This window comes from Bombus huntii, chromosome 11 (genome assembly GCF_024542735.1).
Source record: "Bombus huntii isolate Logan2020A chromosome 11, iyBomHunt1.1, whole genome shotgun sequence".
Classification (NCBI taxonomy): Eukaryota; Metazoa; Arthropoda; class Insecta; order Hymenoptera; family Apidae; genus Bombus; species Bombus huntii.
Genome location: NC_066248.1, coordinates 4,096,557 through 4,113,637, shown reverse-complemented (window position 1 = coordinate 4,113,637; position 17,081 = coordinate 4,096,557). Strand labels below are relative to the sequence as shown.

Genomic DNA, 17,081 nt, shown 5'->3' with positions numbered 1-17,081 from the left:
TTAATTATTAATTAATACAAGAATATACAAAAGAGGTTATTGTACAATTTTCAGAAATTTTTTAATTTCATAAAATATAAAAAATATAAAGAATGGCTTTTATTGGTTCATAGTTGTTTCAAGTACTTCTTTCTCTTGACTTAATTGGCTGGCCAAAATTAAGTTTGCTAGCAAAGATTTCATGAAAACTAACATAATCTTATTGGCAGGATAAGATCGTGTTCAATGAGGTAGGCGGCGGATGTAGAGCATTCTTTGTCTGCTGGCTGTCGCCAATCGCCATTGAATTATAAACATTAGTGTTGTCGTAACATTCATCAAGGGTTTTATAAATTAAATAAGCAGTAAAATGGCTACTTCAAAGACAACGAATATGTATAATAGGCAAAATTGGGAAGATGCCGTAAGTAAAATCTAAATTATAACATAATCGTAAATTTGATACGTTTAAACATTTGTTTATTTCTTTCCTTATAGGAATTCCCAATATTATGTCAAACTTGTTTAGGTGACAATCCGTACATTCGTATGGTAAGTTAATTTCGTCAAAATTTGAATTTCGATTCTTATAAGAAATATTTATTTGTGTGTAACATAATATTTTTTTTTAATTATATTTGTAGACAAAAGAAAGATATGGAAAAGAATGCAAAATATGCATGCGTCCATTTACAGTATTTAGGTGGTGTCCTGGTGCAAGAATGCGGTTCAAAAAGACAGAAGTTTGTCAGACTTGTAGTCGCTTGAAAAATGTGTGTCAGACATGTTTACTTGATTTAGAATATGGTTTACCAATTCAAGTACGCGATGCAGCACTTAAGATCAAAGATGACTTGCCCAGATCAGATGTAAACAAGGAATATTATGTACAAAATATAGACAGCGAAATTGGAAAAATAGATCCCACATCACCAGCAGGTGCTGTTGGTAAATCTGCAGCTGCTAGTGATCTGTTGATGAAGCTGGCAAGGACTAGTCCTTATTACAAAAGAAACAGGCCACATATTTGTTCTTTTTGGGTTAAAGGAGAGTGTAAAAGAGGAGAAGAGTGTCCATATCGTCATGAGAAACCTACTGATCCTGATGATCCATTAGCTGATCAAAATATCAAAGATCGTTATTACGGAGTTAACGACCCTGTTGCTGATAAATTAATGCGCCGAGCTGCAGCTATGCCTAAGTTAGACCCACCAGAGGATAAATCCATTACAACTCTCTATGTTGGCAACTTAGGTGATGTTTTAACAGAAAAACAATTACGCGATCATTTCTATCAATATGGTGAAATACGCTCCGTTACTATGGTTCCTCGTCAACAGTGTGCTTTCATTCAGTACACACAGAGAAGCGCCGCCGAAGCAGCAGCAGAAAGAACATTTAACAAACTAATATTAGGAGGGCGAAGATTAACAATTAAATGGGGACGTTCACAAGGAAGGCAAACTGTATCCGCAGCAGAAGCAACTAGAGAAATCTTGGAGCCTGTGCCAGGTTTACCAGGTGCTCTACCACCTCCACCAGAAAGCATGGGAAATAATTTTTTCAATTTACAAACTACTCCTGGCATGATGCCACCAATGATGATTCCACCTCCACCAGTTGCTCCCCAATTTATGTTCCCACCTCAAATGGCAGCTGCCACTGCAACACCTATTTTTCCACCTGGAACAACTCCAATACATTATCCAAGTCAAGATCCATCAAGAATGGGTGCGTCTCAAGGCATAGGAAAACCTTGGCCCGAAGAATAGTAATAACAATATTTTGATTTTTATTAATTGTAATTATAATAAAACGTGTATAAAAAAATAAATATATATCTTTGATTTTGTTTAAACTATTTGTGTCACAATAATTAATAATTAATAATTTCTATTTTTCCATATATAATTGTGAATATACGACTGCTTAGTAAATTAATTAAATCTTAAAAAATGTGCATAATATTATTTGCAAACACAGTTTAATTTCAATGTGTCTCTTTTGGATCTTTGAATTCATACTTTGAATTCATTGGAACAGCCTTTATGATGAATAGTAGCTTATTGCAACTTGAACCTTAGTAAAAGCGCCATCTACTATGATTGTGAACTAACATTCTTAACAGCTAGCGCGTATTAGCGGCCGCTCCGAGTGTCATCATCGTATTTTAATACGTGTCCATTGGTGCCTGTCCGTCCGGTGTTTCTGCTACGTAACTTTTTTTCTGTAAATCTATGGAGTGTTTTCATCGTCAAATATCTTTGAATTTCTGTCTGTATTAACATAAGGCGCCTAGTGCGCCTTCCCGTCACGGTAAACATGTGTCGGGCTCGATTGTTATTCCACTTTCTGGCGCTTAGCCTACTCCCCTTTGCCCGTCCTGACGAGCACACTCACATCGTAAGTATTCGGAATTGACATATTTTCAAAATGTCAAAGTGGCAAATACGTTACATTCGTGTCCTTGTTGACTTTACAACGTCCACATTTTATATTCTTTTATTACAATTCGTTCTTTCCTTATCTTACCATAAAGATTTGACGTGGAAAATATATTGTCCATTCATATATTCTTATTTACATTACTTTTTGTGATAAACTACCTTTGTTCTTTATCTTTTCTACAAGTGGTGTAGTTTAATAGGTGATTTTTTTATTACTTGCTAGAGATTGATTCGTTCTACTATGATGTATAGACATGTTAATTGTATTCTATTACATATAAGAGGAATGTGTATTACCAGATGTATTTTCTTTCCAGTACGAAGATAATGATGAAGTTGTACTATGGATGAGTACAGTTGGACCATATCACAACCGTCAAGAAACTTATTCATATTATTCATTACCTTTTTGTATGGGTACAAAAGATGTCATTAATCATTATCATGAGACGTTTTCTGAGGCACTGCAAGGCATCGAACTCAAATTTAGTGGCCTGGAAATTGAATTTAAGGGTATTTTAATTTTATTAGTTAGTGATAAATATTATAAGTATTTATGTGGGTAATATATATAATACATACATATATACTTGGTTACCTCATAGCTGATATCGCCAAAATGGACTATTGTCAAATAAAATTAACAGAAGAAAGTGAAAAAGCTTTCATATATGCAGTGAAGAATCAATATTGGTATAAGATGTATATGGATGATCTACCAATATGGGGTAATGTTTTCCTTTTTCCAATACTAAAATGTGTTACTGTTATATCAATTGATTATTGTAAAATATTTAGGTGTTGTGGGAGAACCAGAAGAAAATAATGGAGTTGTATCTTATTACATTTGGACACATAAGAAATTTGATATAGGATATAATGGAAAGCAAATAGTTGATGTAAATTTGACAAGTGAAAATAAAATAAAACTGGTACAAGATGCAGCTATCTCTTTCAGTTATGAAGTTAACTGGAAGAAGAGTAATGTTAAATTTGAAGACAGATTTGATAAATATCTGGATCCTAATTTTTTCCAACACAGAGTAAGTATTCTGGCAATGTTTGCCTAAATTTGAGCTCAATGTAACGTAAACATATTGACAAAGACACTAAATAGATATAGCAAGAGTAAGTGAGAGGTATTGTCTTTCTTGCTTTCTCTCAATTCTTGTTCCTTGTCATGGAACAAGAGAATATTTTCAGAATAAAATTTTTATCTGTTACACGATTATTCATTGAACAAATTGGAATTTAAGCAAGCATTATTAATACTATTGCTTTAAAGATTATACATTACTACTAAACTGATCATTGTCCTTTATCTTTTCTAGATTCATTGGTTCAGTATTTTTAATAGTTTTATGATGGTAATATTTCTTGTTGGGCTTGTTTCAATGATTTTAATGCGTACGTTAAGGAAAGATTATGCTAGATATAGTAGGGATGAAGAAATGGATGATATGGAGCGAGATTTAGGAGATGAATATGGATGGAAACAAGTTCATGGAGATGTATTTAGACCAGCTAGTCATGCAATGCTTTTTTCAGCTCTAATAGGCGCAGGCTATCAAGTAATTACTTTAATAATACAAAATTTACAAATTTAATAATAAACATTTTTAGGACAGTATATTTTTAAGAAACGTGTACTAATAGGCTCTTTTACTTTAAATTTGGCTTTTTACCCTAGGTTACTGTGGTTGTACTTAGTGTTATTATTTTTGCTATCCTCGGAGAGCCGTATACAGAAAGAGGATCGATGTTATCGATAGCAATATTTGTGTATGCTGCAACATCACCTATAAATGGTTATGCGGGAGGAGGCTTATATGCACGTATGGGAGGACGTATTTGGATCAAACAAATGATTCTCAGTGCCTTTATGTTACCTCTTATTGTCTGTGGCACTGCATTCTTCATTAACTTCATTGCAATGTATTATCACGCTAGCCGTGCTATACCATTTGGTTCTATGGAAAGTATTATTTACATAGTACACATTCATTTGTACGTATATACGTATCTTGTATGTACTAACAAGAATATTTCATTTACAGGTAGCAGTAACATGTATTTGTATATTTGTTATATTACCATTGACATTAGTCGGAACCATATTAGGCCGTAACTTAGCTGGGACACCGGACGCACCATGCAGAGTTAACGCGGTACCTCGACCTATTCCTGAAAAGAAATGGTTTATGGAACCACTTGTTATCATAATGCTTGGTGGTATCTTGCCCTTTGGATCGATATTCATTGAAATGTAAGCTTCATCATTTACATACTGTAAAATTATTATATTACAGTTGTTTTATCCTTTTTTAGGTATTTTATTTTTACCTCATTCTGGGCATATAAAATTTATTATGTTTATGGATTTATGTTACTAGTATTCGTTATTCTAATGATAGTAACTGTTTGTGTTACTATCGTATGTACATACTTTTTGCTAAACGCCGAAGATTATCGATGGTAAGCATTGTGTTACTGTTTATTATGTATATTGTTTAACAATGATTGTTTTTTCATTTACATATGCTATCTTGTCTTATAGGCAGTGGACAAGTTTCTTATCGGCCGCCTCAACCGCTGGTTATGTCTACATATATTCCTTTTATTACTTCTTCTTTAAAACAAAGTAAGTTTATAATGCTTGATTGCATTGATTAAAAAATAAAATTACATTTCAAACTTTCTTTTTTCCAGAATGTACGGTCTCTTCCAAACAGCCTTTTACTTTGGTTACATGGCATTGTTCAGTCTTGCCTTAGGTATAATGTGTGGAACTGTTGGTTACGTTGGTACTAATGCATTTGTACGAAAGATCTACTCTACAGTTAAAATAGACTAAAGCACAATGCTAGTGTAACGTCTAAGATGGATTAAATTGAGAACATACAGAGTGAAACCTGCCGGTCTTTATAAAGTAGGACTCTTTTTGGTAGTTTAAGTTATTTACATTATTCGTTATGACGCGCAAATGTAACTTGTCCCAAGAGACTATTAAACCGGCATCAATAACATACTAATGTCAATGAAGTGTAGCGTAAATATTTAAAAAGAAATATTTGGTACATCGTTATGTTTCTTCAAAATATTCAGTGAATATTTTATCACTTTACGTCTATTGATGTAACATCATAATAATATTTTCATTTAAAAAAAAAAGTGATTAATTTATTTGCTGTAATTTAGTTGTGAAGATGGGTCCTATAGTACAGTACAGTACACATCTGTGAAACGAATAGTTCGCCAATTATTCAAACAGTCATATATAATATTCATCTCATGAGTCACAATTTGGTATTACACAAAATGCAAGATCCGATAATTATGTAATATTTTAGAATTACTATTTTACTCTTAAAACAGGTAACTTTATAACGTTGCTCAATTTTTTATTTGTTTGTTGAATTTACTAGAAACTTATTAATTATTCTTTTTTCGGGGGATTTATAGAAAGAAAGTTGTATAAATTAAAAAAATGTTTAAGAAATCTCATTGCCTCTTTCAGAATATATATCAACAAATACAAATGTCTGAATTCTTGATCAAAAATATTAACATTCCAAAATACCAACGAATGCTAATAATTATGATTGCGAAAATGGAATATGTCGATACTGAAATAAATGAAAGAAAGAAGATACATGTTATTAGGTATAAATTGTACAGTATAAATTTTCGATACGATCTATCCAGAATGCAAGGGATATACCTTAGTTAGCATAATTAGAAACAGTACCCCAGTTGTGTGACTCTGTTTTGAGATTTTAGTTATATACATAACGCTTGATTACCAATAATTCGAGTAACGTTAATTTATAGATAAGCTAGACAGTAGGATTAAAGAAAGAATGTGGATAATACGAAATTTTTTTACTATTGGCTATGTATCACATATTTTCTTTGATATAAATAGTTTTTATTTTAAATGAATGACTTCTGAAATGTGAATACATTGATAAAATGTAAAGTATTGTGAGTCTATAACCGGTGGTAAAATGATTTTTTCACTTGTGATCCTCTTCACGCGACTAAATATCTAAGAACACGTTTAAGCGTTGCTGAGAAAAAAAGTAAATCGAGAGGATTGTGGAATTTAGGAATGGCAGTGAATGTGTTTATCCTAATGCGATGCATCGAGCGACAAATATCAATGAGAATATTTGAATGAACATACAGTTTGTTATTAAACGTAGCAGTTCTAAGAAATATAAAATTTCTACGTACAACAAAAATATGATCTATTTTTATTTATACACCATTGATCTTTATCTACCTATATTACAGTGTTATCTCGCTAGCGGGAACTTTACCTTGTTAATTGGATAAATTCCGACCCGTGGCCTACGACCTAAGGAAGAACGTATGTTTATATAAAAACTTTAACTTTATGTGAAATAGGTAGAAAATCAACAAAGATATTGAAATTCTAAGGCCAGTAGTTTGTATAAAAGCAATTAAATGATAAAATAGAAGAAATAGGACAAGTGAAATAAAAGAAACAAATATAACGCTGAGCTCTGAAAATAGTTTTTAAGGAATAATGGGGATAGTGATGTTCAATTAGTAGAATACTATTGTATTCATCATGATCGCAGTTGGGCACGGGCGGTATATTGCATACGATCGTGCGAGGGGCTCACACTCGTATGCACCATTATACATTCACTGATATGTCGCGTTATACATGCGCAGGACAAGACCTTTTCTTATCCACCATCTTGATTTTTGTCGACTCAATAAAATAAACAGTTTTGTCAATGCTTTCGGTAATGGAGTGTCCAGACCTGCTTATATGACCATAACCAGACGTGTGTATAAAGCCCAATGCAAACGGGCGACCTTTTTCCACGTGATATAGCTCGGATCATATGTCTTTATTGGTCTTAACTGGGAACTCAAAGAATGACATATGATTACAATCATATCGCGCGGAAGAAAGTCGCTTATTTGCATTTAGGATAAGACCGTGATATTCGTATTTGAAAAAAATACTACGTTGCTCAAAAGTATTTCATGTAAAAAATTATATCACGATGAATATGTTATTTGTAATCACTGATTAAATAAGTAATGATATAATATAGCAATCTGTATGTATAATTAAAGGATTCAGAAAAGATCAGGATTACAAAAAGTATAATTGTTGAATTGATTCTGATGGTGCCAGTGTGGCACTAAGAGCTCTGTCGTACATTCAGAAGTATTCACGTGTCAAAGCGTACTCGTCGACGCAGCAGGTCGGAGTGTAGTATACACAACTATTTATTACTACAAGAACATTACATATTGTTGTAGGTGTACAGTGACTGAAATACTATTTAAATTGTTTTCTATTTTATTTCAAGTTATAAACTTAACACTTCCGATAAATAAAAAGCAGCAAAAATGGCACCAAAACAAAGAATGCGTATCGCAAACGAAAGAGCTACAAAAAACATCACACTTCGTGGAAATGTTCCAAAGTCATCGGTATGCTGTGTTCTATTGTTTGATAAAATCTATTTTAACAGTTATGTGTAAAGTAAGATGATTAAAATATGTTAATTGTGTAAAAATAAACAATTATTTTCGTTTCCAATTTTGAGGTTATAAACTATAATAAGGTTGCCAAATTGATTGCATGTGCAATAACATTTATAATAATATTATTGTTTCATATTTTTTATTTTATGTTATACATATTTCGGCTAGCATAGTTAGATCTTTGAAAAATGTTTTTGATTAAAAATTTGTTGACTAGTAAAAAGTAACAAATTAATAGATTGATAATTGTACCATATGTGACATGAATCTATGCTACAAATTTGAAATCAATTATTTAACTAATTTATACATCTTTTATGAAGTAAATATGAGCTGTAAAACACTATATAAATTTCATTTTATTATAAATCTATTTATTTCACTGATTATATCAAATTACAAGCTTTATCTGATAATAATAACTGAAGTTACAATGATATGTAATAATTATTGTATTTGTAGAAACCACAAGATCAAGGATCTCCAGTTGGACCTTGTCTATTAGCACTCTTCATCTTTGTTGTATGTGGTTCTGGTAAGTTTAATATAATTTAAATATAAATAAATTCAGTAAACATAAAATACATAGAAAAGAATGTTCACATCTATATACAAGTTAAATTTTCTAATTTTCAGCTGTATTCCAAATAATTCAGAGTATTAGAATGGCTTAAGAAAACCAAAAGCATGTGAAGTTAAAACGATGTTGCTGTTACTGTTAATATGAAAAGAAGCTGTCTACATCTTACTGGTATATAAGCGAGATCAACAGACTGTTCTATTGTAAAAACATAATGATATTGACATGAAACTAAACTCAAATTTCCACTAAATAATATCCTTCTTTTTGCTACAACTCAAAGGAATGAATCTAGCATTTATAAACATTTTACTTAATTGTATATGTATCAATGAAAGAATATTGCATTTAATGTACTTTTGTTTTGTAGATATCAAACAAAATGTTACATCTTGAGTATGACTTCAATCTGTTCTATAGCTTTGCATAGCATTTTTCATTTTGAGTCTTATGAAAAGCTTCAATTCTTTCATTGATACCTATATATAGTAAATAATTGTACATACATGTGATCAATTTATTGTATCAATTCATTAATCAAAGCATTCCACTGTAAACAGTTGGTAGCTTTTGGTTGTCTATATATTTTAGAGGCCTTAAGACATGATAAGTCATTATACATGTAAAAATATATATTATATATATTATCAATGTAATTTATCCTAATGAAATATTTGCTACAGACAATTCTTTGTCTCTTTTAATAAATTACATTATGGATAAATACGTTCTTGTGTAAACTTTATTGATCCTTATAGGCTAAAGACAATAGAAACGTTCTAATTTTACTTTATCATAAATAATTATAATGGATGAATACAATATAGATATATTCTGGTAGTAATAAAACAGTATTTTCGTATTTTTTTTTTATTCTACCAATTTTGTTTTATACCTAAAAAAACTTTTAGTAATTTAAGAATTCAGTGTGACCAATTTTCCCTAGTTTCGCTTAGAGACTGTTATTTAAATTAAACGGAAAGCTTATGAAAAAGAAGTGAAAACAGATTTTTCAAAAGCAGAGTTAGAAACATTAAATTATTTCCTTTAGATTCAGAATATCTTTCTAATCATTTTGGGTTTATTTTTCATATAAATTTTTATAAATGGCAAACATATTTAATTTGTTCGGTGAAGTATCGGAACTTCACAAAGGTAAAAACAAAAATACGTGGGGTTAATATTTACATTTTCTTTGTTTTATATAAATATTATTTTAAACTAATGGTTTATGTTAACTGCTTTAATTCTTTAAAAGTATTAATAATATAACTATTATAGATCCAGCTATGAAGCCTTTGGCAAGATCCAAAAGTTCTCTTGGTACAAATGATACTCCTCTGAAAAATGTTAGCCGATCAAGACCAAAAGGATTGTCAATTAGATCTAAGTCTGACTTAAATGTTTCTACTACTGTACAAAGTAGTACTCCCAGTAAACAACAAGAATTATTAAAGCCTAAACTAACACAGTTAGACGACAGCTGCCAAGTAATATCACTCAAGAGAAATATTTTATTAAAGGTACAACTCATTGCAAATTTGTGTAAATAGGATATATAATATTTTTTTAATTTTTTATAGAAACCAACTATATCTTACAACAGAATGAAGGATGTATCTCCAAAAAAAGTATCTAATACAAAAAATATAAAATTACCAGAATCGTATGGTGAAAGTATTTTTAAAAAACCATTACCAGTAAAAAGTAACATTCACAAATCATACCCAGAGCCAGAAAGTCTAGCACCATATTATGATATGCAACTTGAATTTGGTATTATATTTAGTTACTTGATTAAATTATAATTCATGAAAAGTAATTAACTTGAAAGAATAATTAAATTATAGAAATATATTTTTACAGATGACATTTATACTAAAACTATAGAAAATGAATTTAAAGAACTTTGTGTAAAGAAGGAACGTGAGACAGTACCTTATGAAGATGAAGGATTTGAGTCAGGTATTAAACATTAACTATATATCTTTCATGTATTATATATATATATGTTTTCCAAATTTTTTATATAGATCTAGAACAAATTGAGATTGAAATGCCAGAATTATGTAAATCACCTGAAATATTTGATGAAGAATGGATACAATTTAAAAATCCTGATTTACCAGAAATATCAGATGATGATGACAAAATTTAAATATACAAATGGAATAGTTATCTAACTTAACAGTGGCTTTAAGTTTCTTATTATGGAATTTTTGAATAAAATAATCTAAGAATATTATATTATGTTAAACTATATAAGTATATTATGAAATTGATTTTAAATAGGTGATTAAACATATAAGTTAAAAAGAAGATTAAGAATAAGTAATATAATAAAATGTACCTTTGATACATGATACTTTTTTTGCATAAATAAATTATTTTGTTGTAAGAATAACACACTATTATTTTATTGATGGATTTTTATAAAAATTTTCACAAAAATAGCAATTAAACGTTTTTCAATTGTTGTTGTACAAAATGACAACAGATAGAAGTTTGACTGTAATAGCTGGTATTTTAGGAGATTGTACTTTCAATTATATATGTTTCGTCGCTGAAAGTTTGTCTACGATATTACCGAATTTTCATTACAGAAGTATTAGTAAAAGTTCTGCAAGATGGGATGTAAGTTAATATTATTTTATTCATAAATATACTTCTTTATGAAACTTATTTTCTAGTGTTGGTTGAAAGAAACTTGTGATCTTCATGGATGGACTCACACTAAATCTCCTCTAATATGGAGAGAAATTGGACTTAGTCGGTCTCATGTAACTTATATTGGAGGTAGTTCCCAATTTTGGGAATTATTGCATAATTATTATGACATCAGTTTATATTTAAGCAAAGAAGAACTTGATGCATTACAAACAGACTTATTATTTGTATGAAAACGTTTTATAGCAAAAATTTCTATATTATATTTAAGAGTTCATTTTTCTAAGTTAAGTTCGTTTAATAAAGGCTTGTAATATAAAGAAACAAAGAAGCAAACCATTACAAGTACAAAAAAAATACCGTCAAATAATGATAATAGGAGCAGGAAGATCAATGTGCCCCGATCTTGTTCCTCAGTTACTAATGACAAAAGAGCTCTGGATGACTCATGGAATTGTTATTAACTTGTATGATGAACCAGGATGTTTCTTTAAACTTAGGAAAATTTTTAGAGATGCAGGAACAATAGGTGCTGGCATAAATACAGTACATATTGTGGAAAATATCCCTGATGGATTAAAAGACTGTGATATATTAATTTACCTTGACAGTTTAACACGGTAAATCTATTAATATTGTTTTTATTCATTGCTATTATGTCTACTAGTATTTACATACGCATTTTTCAGAGAAGAATATGAAGGTACAGATAATTGGCTGCAACGTAATTATAAAATTATAGCAAATTTATGTACACATATAAATGAACATGCGCCTTCACATATGAAGGTAATTTTCTGCTCAATGAATCTTCCATGTTTTTACGCCAATATCATGATGGAACTTGTTACAAAATTATCAAGCACAAACATTGTAGTTGCTAGTGCTCATTATGGTTTAGAACTTATATACACATTTGTAAATTCACTTGGTCTTAATCTGCAAAACTTTGGTTGTCCACCTGTTTGGGGCTTCTTGGGTTGGTTTATATATTAAAGCAGAATACCATGATATTTTCGCTTCTATCTTTTTGCATATATATTAAAAAATTACATTTAATTATAGGAATCAATCACTTTGTAGATGTTCACCATATGATTCAAAAATATGATGTTTATTATCCAAATAAAAGAGCTCTAAATTCGAATGAGAATATGATACTACCACTTGGAACTCAACATTCCGAACTGAGGTGGTTTTTTTACAAGACACATGATAAAAATCCTTATAAAAACTATTTGAAACGCAAGGTACATAACTTGTTGCACTTTTTTAAATAATATGAAACAGCAGAAATTTTTTTAGGCCCTTCTTCGATATCAAATGGGCACATCAGAAGATTTTCCAAAATGTAGAGCAATTTGTGATCTTTTAAAGTTATGGTATAGTAATAAAAAAAGCATCAGGGATGAAATTATATCATTAGGAATTGAATCTGATGGTAATATAAAAATAGTAAGAATTGCAAAAAATGAAATAGGGAAATTAGAAATAATTTACGTCTTTTAGGTTCATTTGGTATTCCAAAGGGATTAGTATTTTCACAACCAGTTTATTTAAAAGAATATGAAGATGGTTCACGAGTATGGGTCCCTTTCAGAGATTTCCCAATGCCGAACATGCCAATTTCTATATTCCAAAGCCTTATAGACACTGGTATTTATGTTAAGAAAAAAATAATTGAATTAAAAAACAGTTCTGATGCAACAAAATAATACATTTCTAATCATTTACATGAATACGATTTTAGTGCTTTACATCCACTAAACTCTATGTTTATTTTTAATCACAAAATCATAATTTTTATTGTATTATTTAATATATATAAATAGCACAAAATTATTCAAATTTAATATATATATTCAAGTTAATCGTTATAATATACATTTGTAATCATTAAAATTGCACATTGTTTTATAACCAATGCTTCCAATAAACAAGTTTTACATCAGATTAATTCTAATAAAAAATATTTGTGACTTGCACATAAATGACTTCTAACAAACCATAAGTCATGATAATACACTAGAATTAAACTTAATAAATACAAATATCTTGACAGTGTTATTAATGAAATATAAGAGAAGTAATGAAGTTTCTTAAGATAGATTTATTACCTAGTAAATACAATTGAATAAATTAGCTAAGAAAGATAGCCATTGATCGCTTTAAAAAAATCACTGCATTTTATTGCAACACTTCTCATGAAAAGATATCAGGAATAATACTTTTGGCCATGCGTAATAATGTACTTGAATTTAATGTTACAATTTTCTTGTATACAGAAAATGATATAACAAATTGTTACCAGCTTAAATCTATCGTTAACAACTGGTAATCTATACCATTTTATACCTAATCGTTCTTTATACAGGATGTTGATGTCACAATGGTAGACAAATGGATAATGCATTACGTATTATCGTGTGACTGTTTTATCCATGCTATTTAAATAGTGTGTTCAATTCAATTATATGCCTTTTCGAAAGTGTTTAATACGCATCGGTCATTACGAAAGGAATGAAATGCGTAAAAAAAAAATAAAATTCTATCAAATTATATGATTTTATATATGCATTCCAGGAGGAAACAATATATTAAAGATTTTAAAATCAAAAGTAAGATAAAAATATTAAAAATAGTTGGGGGACTTGAAAAAATTTGTTCAGAAACAGTACTTTGTATAATTTCTTTTTGTCTGTTGCGAATTGATAAAAAGTGTTGTGCTGTAAATTTTACAATTATTCTTTTTTATCTTGACAATCCTCAGTTTTCATAAGTAAAAAATGAGTGTTCAGATAATAGATATAGTAAAAACTGCGTTCTGACACAAGAAATCTCTGATAATTTCAAAATTATGCTACAAAATTGATAAACATGACATATGACAAATTTTTTAGGCAGTTTTTGCTCGAATAGCAGCACGCTTTCCTGTGACGGCCTAAAATAAATAATTGGTTGTTAAGATAGTTATTAAGAGAGTTAATATCAAGAAAATTATACTAATATTGAGAATAAAAATAATTACTTGGAAACCAGATTTTATGCTAGCTACTGAACATCTTGAGCCACAAGTTTCACACTGTAAGAAAAATAGTCGAGTATCTTTTTGAAGAATGGTATCTGGAGAACGACAGGTGTGGCAGGTAACATATTCTTTAATATATCTCCTGAGAACATTTTCTATTTGTTTCTGTTGGAAACGGCCCTTAATGATAAGTTGACTGTTTCCATCAACAGAACCACTAGTTCCTAATTCAGCAAGTAAAAAGTCCAGTAAGTGTTTTGGTTGCCTATGAAGTGTTTTACATATCTAGAATTAAAAAGTCATAAGATAAGTAATAATGAAAGGATTTACAGTTTGATAAATAAAATAAACAAGTATTATAATGCAACTGACCTCTGTAAAATTAGCAAAAGATGTCTTTTTGGTGCCTATACGTACTACTTGAGGAGGACGCATGACAAACTTCTGCTTTTTACCAGCAACCATATCAGGGTTCTTTTCTCTCATAATATTAAATACTCTTACCAGCAGTTCATCATATGTATAATCTCTATCTGAACCAACCCAACTGGTCTCTTCTATTGGTAAATATAGTACACATTTAATATTTGATTGAAAATTGATGAAGACAATAAAAAATTTAATAAATAAATCTATGTCTAATTTCATTAATTGTACTATTCTTTTTTTCTGCCTTTGATTTCTAAATGAAATTTATTTACATTTATATATATGTATATGTTTGCTTATTTGATCTAGTATTAACAAAATTAGACATGCGCATGTAAAAAATACGAACTACTGATCAATTATACAGCAGCAGATACATTCAGCTTTTAAAGGAAGAGAAAACATTATTTTAATAAATATAATTGACTCTCTATCATACTATAATTTACAGAAATAATGTTATCATAACTGAATAAAACTACCAAAATATTAGTTTAAGAGAAAACAAGTTGAAGGCATGATTCCTTGGGCACTTTGTTTCCTGTTATTTGCAATGTATATCGAAATATTCTTATTCAATATTTAATATACATTAAATTTCTTATTATCAATATTCAATACAATTTTGTTTCAAATTGATTATTAATCAACTTTTATAAAGTATAAGAGAAATCATTTTTTATGTTTTGCATTAAAATGAGATTTATGAAAGTGTAGATGATATATGTACTTGTGACTATTATATGTGATATATATATATATATATATATATAGAAAACAGCAAACATATCCCTTACCATACTCTGCACTTCGCTCAGATTCAGTGCAGCATGTTAACAAATAATGAGTAACATAAACAACTAGTTACCCCAAACTATAATACTCTTGCAATATGTAATATTTACCATTTTCTTTATCTTCAATGTCCTTACGTTCTTCCTCAGCTACTAACTCATCAAGATCTTTTTTTTTCTTTTTCTTCTTTTTAGTTTTTGAGAAGTCCATATCTAAGTCAAAGGTATCATCCACAACAACTTCCTCTGTTTGTTGCTCAACAACATCCTTTTAAAAGTAAGTAAATATATAAACATATGAATAAGTAAATATAATATACTGTTAATGCATATAATAATTATATACAAAGTTATCCACCTCTTTCTTTGTATCAGGCAGAGCCGCATCAAGTTCATCTAAATTAAATGCTTTTTTCTTCTTCTTTTTTTTTCTTCCAAAATTTTCTAAATCCAATGCTTCATCATCCTCAGCTGGCGTAGGAGGTTCAGGCTCCTGATTTTCTTTATCACCGGTAGCTTCCATTGCATCGCCAGTATTACCACCTTCATTAAATGCAGCATCAAGATCAAAAGTAGTTTTCTTCTTCTTCTTCTTCTTTTTCAAAGTAGGATCGAATACCTAAGAATTTTTTTAATTCTTCAATAAATCTTTAAATATTATGTGGAATTCTATTTATATACCATATTTATAGAACACTGTAGTTTTATTAACACAACAAAATGATTATTATTTCAAACAAAAATATATTTTCATATAAAAATTTGATAAAGTTGTTTAAATATATCGCATTAACCGTGCTCCGAAATATTTTATAGATTAAATATTATATTACAATAATTTAGAAATATTAATGATCATAAAATATTACAGTATATTGCATTATAAACATCGAATATGTTATAGCAACCACGCTAATGGAATATGTGTCAAGAGATATTACACTAATGATAGATGTACATTCTTTCGAATACTATCCACATGGTTTTGAGGTTGGAATCTATAAAGTAGCATTATCTTTATTTTATACAAGTTTCGTTACAAAATGTTCATATATATGGGAACAAATTTCAGTTTTTTATTCATAGGTTTTAGCATATTTTCAAAAAATCAGAAAGTATGTCAAGATGATCATGCTCCCATGCTTTTCCAATACGATACAAACTCATCCTAAAGATATTTCTTTTATATGATTACATACCGAGTCTTCTTCAGTCATTTTGAAAGTTGCTTTAAACACTTTGGCGTCCTCGATGAAACTTATTAATTTCCTTGGCCTTTAAATACAGATCGGCACCTTCATCACGCGGGTCTCAATCCTCTGGTACTACTTATACAGTGCATTCACGTCTTATTAACGAATATTGCATCAGAAATCCGACTTTTAAGAGCAAAGTATGATTCACACTTCTAAATGCTTGCTGAACTACCAATTCATCCTGCACTTTAACAAACTTTTCTATTGGTCGACTTTATAGCATTGAGAGAATATACCAATGAGAGAAGACAGCATAAGATACAATTTTATACACACTACATATGTATCTCATCATTATATAAAATGAAGAAATACATAATACAAACTACACGAATAAAAATGAAATACATGAATAAAAATTTTTTA

At 29.5% G+C, this 17,081-nt stretch overlaps 6 protein-coding genes across 9 annotated transcripts; 5 read left to right on the top strand and 1 right to left on the bottom strand.

Annotated features, from left to right (window-relative positions):
- The first annotated feature begins 209 nt into the window (after window positions 1–209).
- On the top strand, window positions 210–1,840 carry LOC126870951 (pre-mRNA-splicing factor RBM22). Of its 2 annotated transcripts, none has more exons than XM_050629211.1 (3): window positions 210–403; window positions 478–531; window positions 676–1,840. In XM_050629211.1, the coding sequence occupies exon 3, from the start codon at window positions 702–704 to the stop codon at window positions 1,749–1,751; it is 1,050 nt and encodes a 349-aa protein (XP_050485168.1). In that variant the 5' UTR covers window positions 210–403; window positions 478–531; window positions 676–701; the 3' UTR covers window positions 1,752–1,840. The 2 variants fall into 2 exon arrangements, with proteins under 2 accessions (XP_050485168.1, XP_050485167.1); XM_050629210.1 differs by having other exon boundaries at window positions 624–1,840.
- Window positions 1,841–2,083: 243 nt separating this feature from the next.
- On the top strand, window positions 2,084–6,670 carry LOC126870943 (transmembrane 9 superfamily member 3). The gene is made up of 10 exons (XM_050629179.1): window positions 2,084–2,382; window positions 2,744–2,939; window positions 3,032–3,154; window positions 3,225–3,469; window positions 3,758–3,997; window positions 4,117–4,405; window positions 4,488–4,692; window positions 4,755–4,901; window positions 4,984–5,067; window positions 5,136–6,670. Exons 1-10 carry the CDS (start codon window positions 2,302–2,304, stop codon window positions 5,278–5,280), a joined length of 1,755 nt encoding a protein of 584 aa, XP_050485136.1. The 5' UTR covers window positions 2,084–2,301; the 3' UTR covers window positions 5,281–6,670.
- Window positions 6,671–7,617: 947 nt separating this feature from the next.
- Window positions 7,618–9,267, top strand: LOC126870962 (stress-associated endoplasmic reticulum protein 2). Its single transcript, XM_050629228.1, has 3 exons — window positions 7,618–7,907; window positions 8,424–8,496; window positions 8,598–9,267. Exons 1-3 carry the CDS (start codon window positions 7,824–7,826, stop codon window positions 8,633–8,635), a joined length of 195 nt encoding a protein of 64 aa, XP_050485185.1. The 5' UTR covers window positions 7,618–7,823; the 3' UTR covers window positions 8,636–9,267.
- A 209-nt stretch (window positions 9,268–9,476) lies between these two features.
- Window positions 9,477–10,945, top strand: LOC126870958 (uncharacterized). Of its 2 annotated transcripts, none has more exons than XM_050629223.1 (5): window positions 9,477–9,696; window positions 9,823–10,031; window positions 10,125–10,317; window positions 10,408–10,506; window positions 10,575–10,945. In XM_050629223.1, exons 1-5 carry the CDS (start codon window positions 9,648–9,650, stop codon window positions 10,697–10,699), a joined length of 675 nt encoding a protein of 224 aa, XP_050485180.1. In that variant the 5' UTR covers window positions 9,477–9,647; the 3' UTR covers window positions 10,700–10,945. The 2 variants fall into 2 exon arrangements, with proteins under 2 accessions (XP_050485180.1, XP_050485179.1); XM_050629222.1 differs by having other exon boundaries at window positions 9,480–9,696; window positions 9,823–10,064.
- A 47-nt stretch (window positions 10,946–10,992) lies between these two features.
- LOC126870963 (putative malate dehydrogenase 1B) lies at window positions 10,993–13,755 on the top strand. The gene is made up of 7 exons (XM_050629229.1): window positions 10,993–11,175; window positions 11,232–11,435; window positions 11,515–11,828; window positions 11,898–12,187; window positions 12,274–12,458; window positions 12,514–12,649; window positions 12,718–13,755. The coding sequence occupies exons 1-7, from the start codon at window positions 11,029–11,031 to the stop codon at window positions 12,921–12,923; spliced, it is 1,482 nt and encodes a 493-aa protein (XP_050485186.1). The 5' UTR covers window positions 10,993–11,028; the 3' UTR covers window positions 12,924–13,755.
- LOC126870956 (eukaryotic translation initiation factor 2 subunit 2) lies at window positions 13,299–16,911 on the bottom strand. 2 transcript variants are annotated; one of them, XM_050629218.1, is made up of 7 exons: window positions 16,659–16,911; window positions 15,818–16,078; window positions 15,571–15,727; window positions 15,463–15,495; window positions 14,609–14,793; window positions 14,237–14,521; window positions 13,299–14,149 (listed from the first exon to the last, which is right to left on the bottom strand). In XM_050629218.1, exons 1-7 carry the CDS (start codon window positions 16,674–16,676, stop codon window positions 14,105–14,107), a joined length of 984 nt encoding a protein of 327 aa, XP_050485175.1. In that variant the 5' UTR covers window positions 16,677–16,911; the 3' UTR covers window positions 13,299–14,104. The 2 variants fall into 2 exon arrangements, with proteins under 2 accessions (XP_050485175.1, XP_050485174.1); XM_050629217.1 differs by lacking the exon at window positions 15,463–15,495 and having other exon boundaries at window positions 16,659–16,907.
- Window positions 16,912–17,081: the final 170 nt, after the last annotated feature.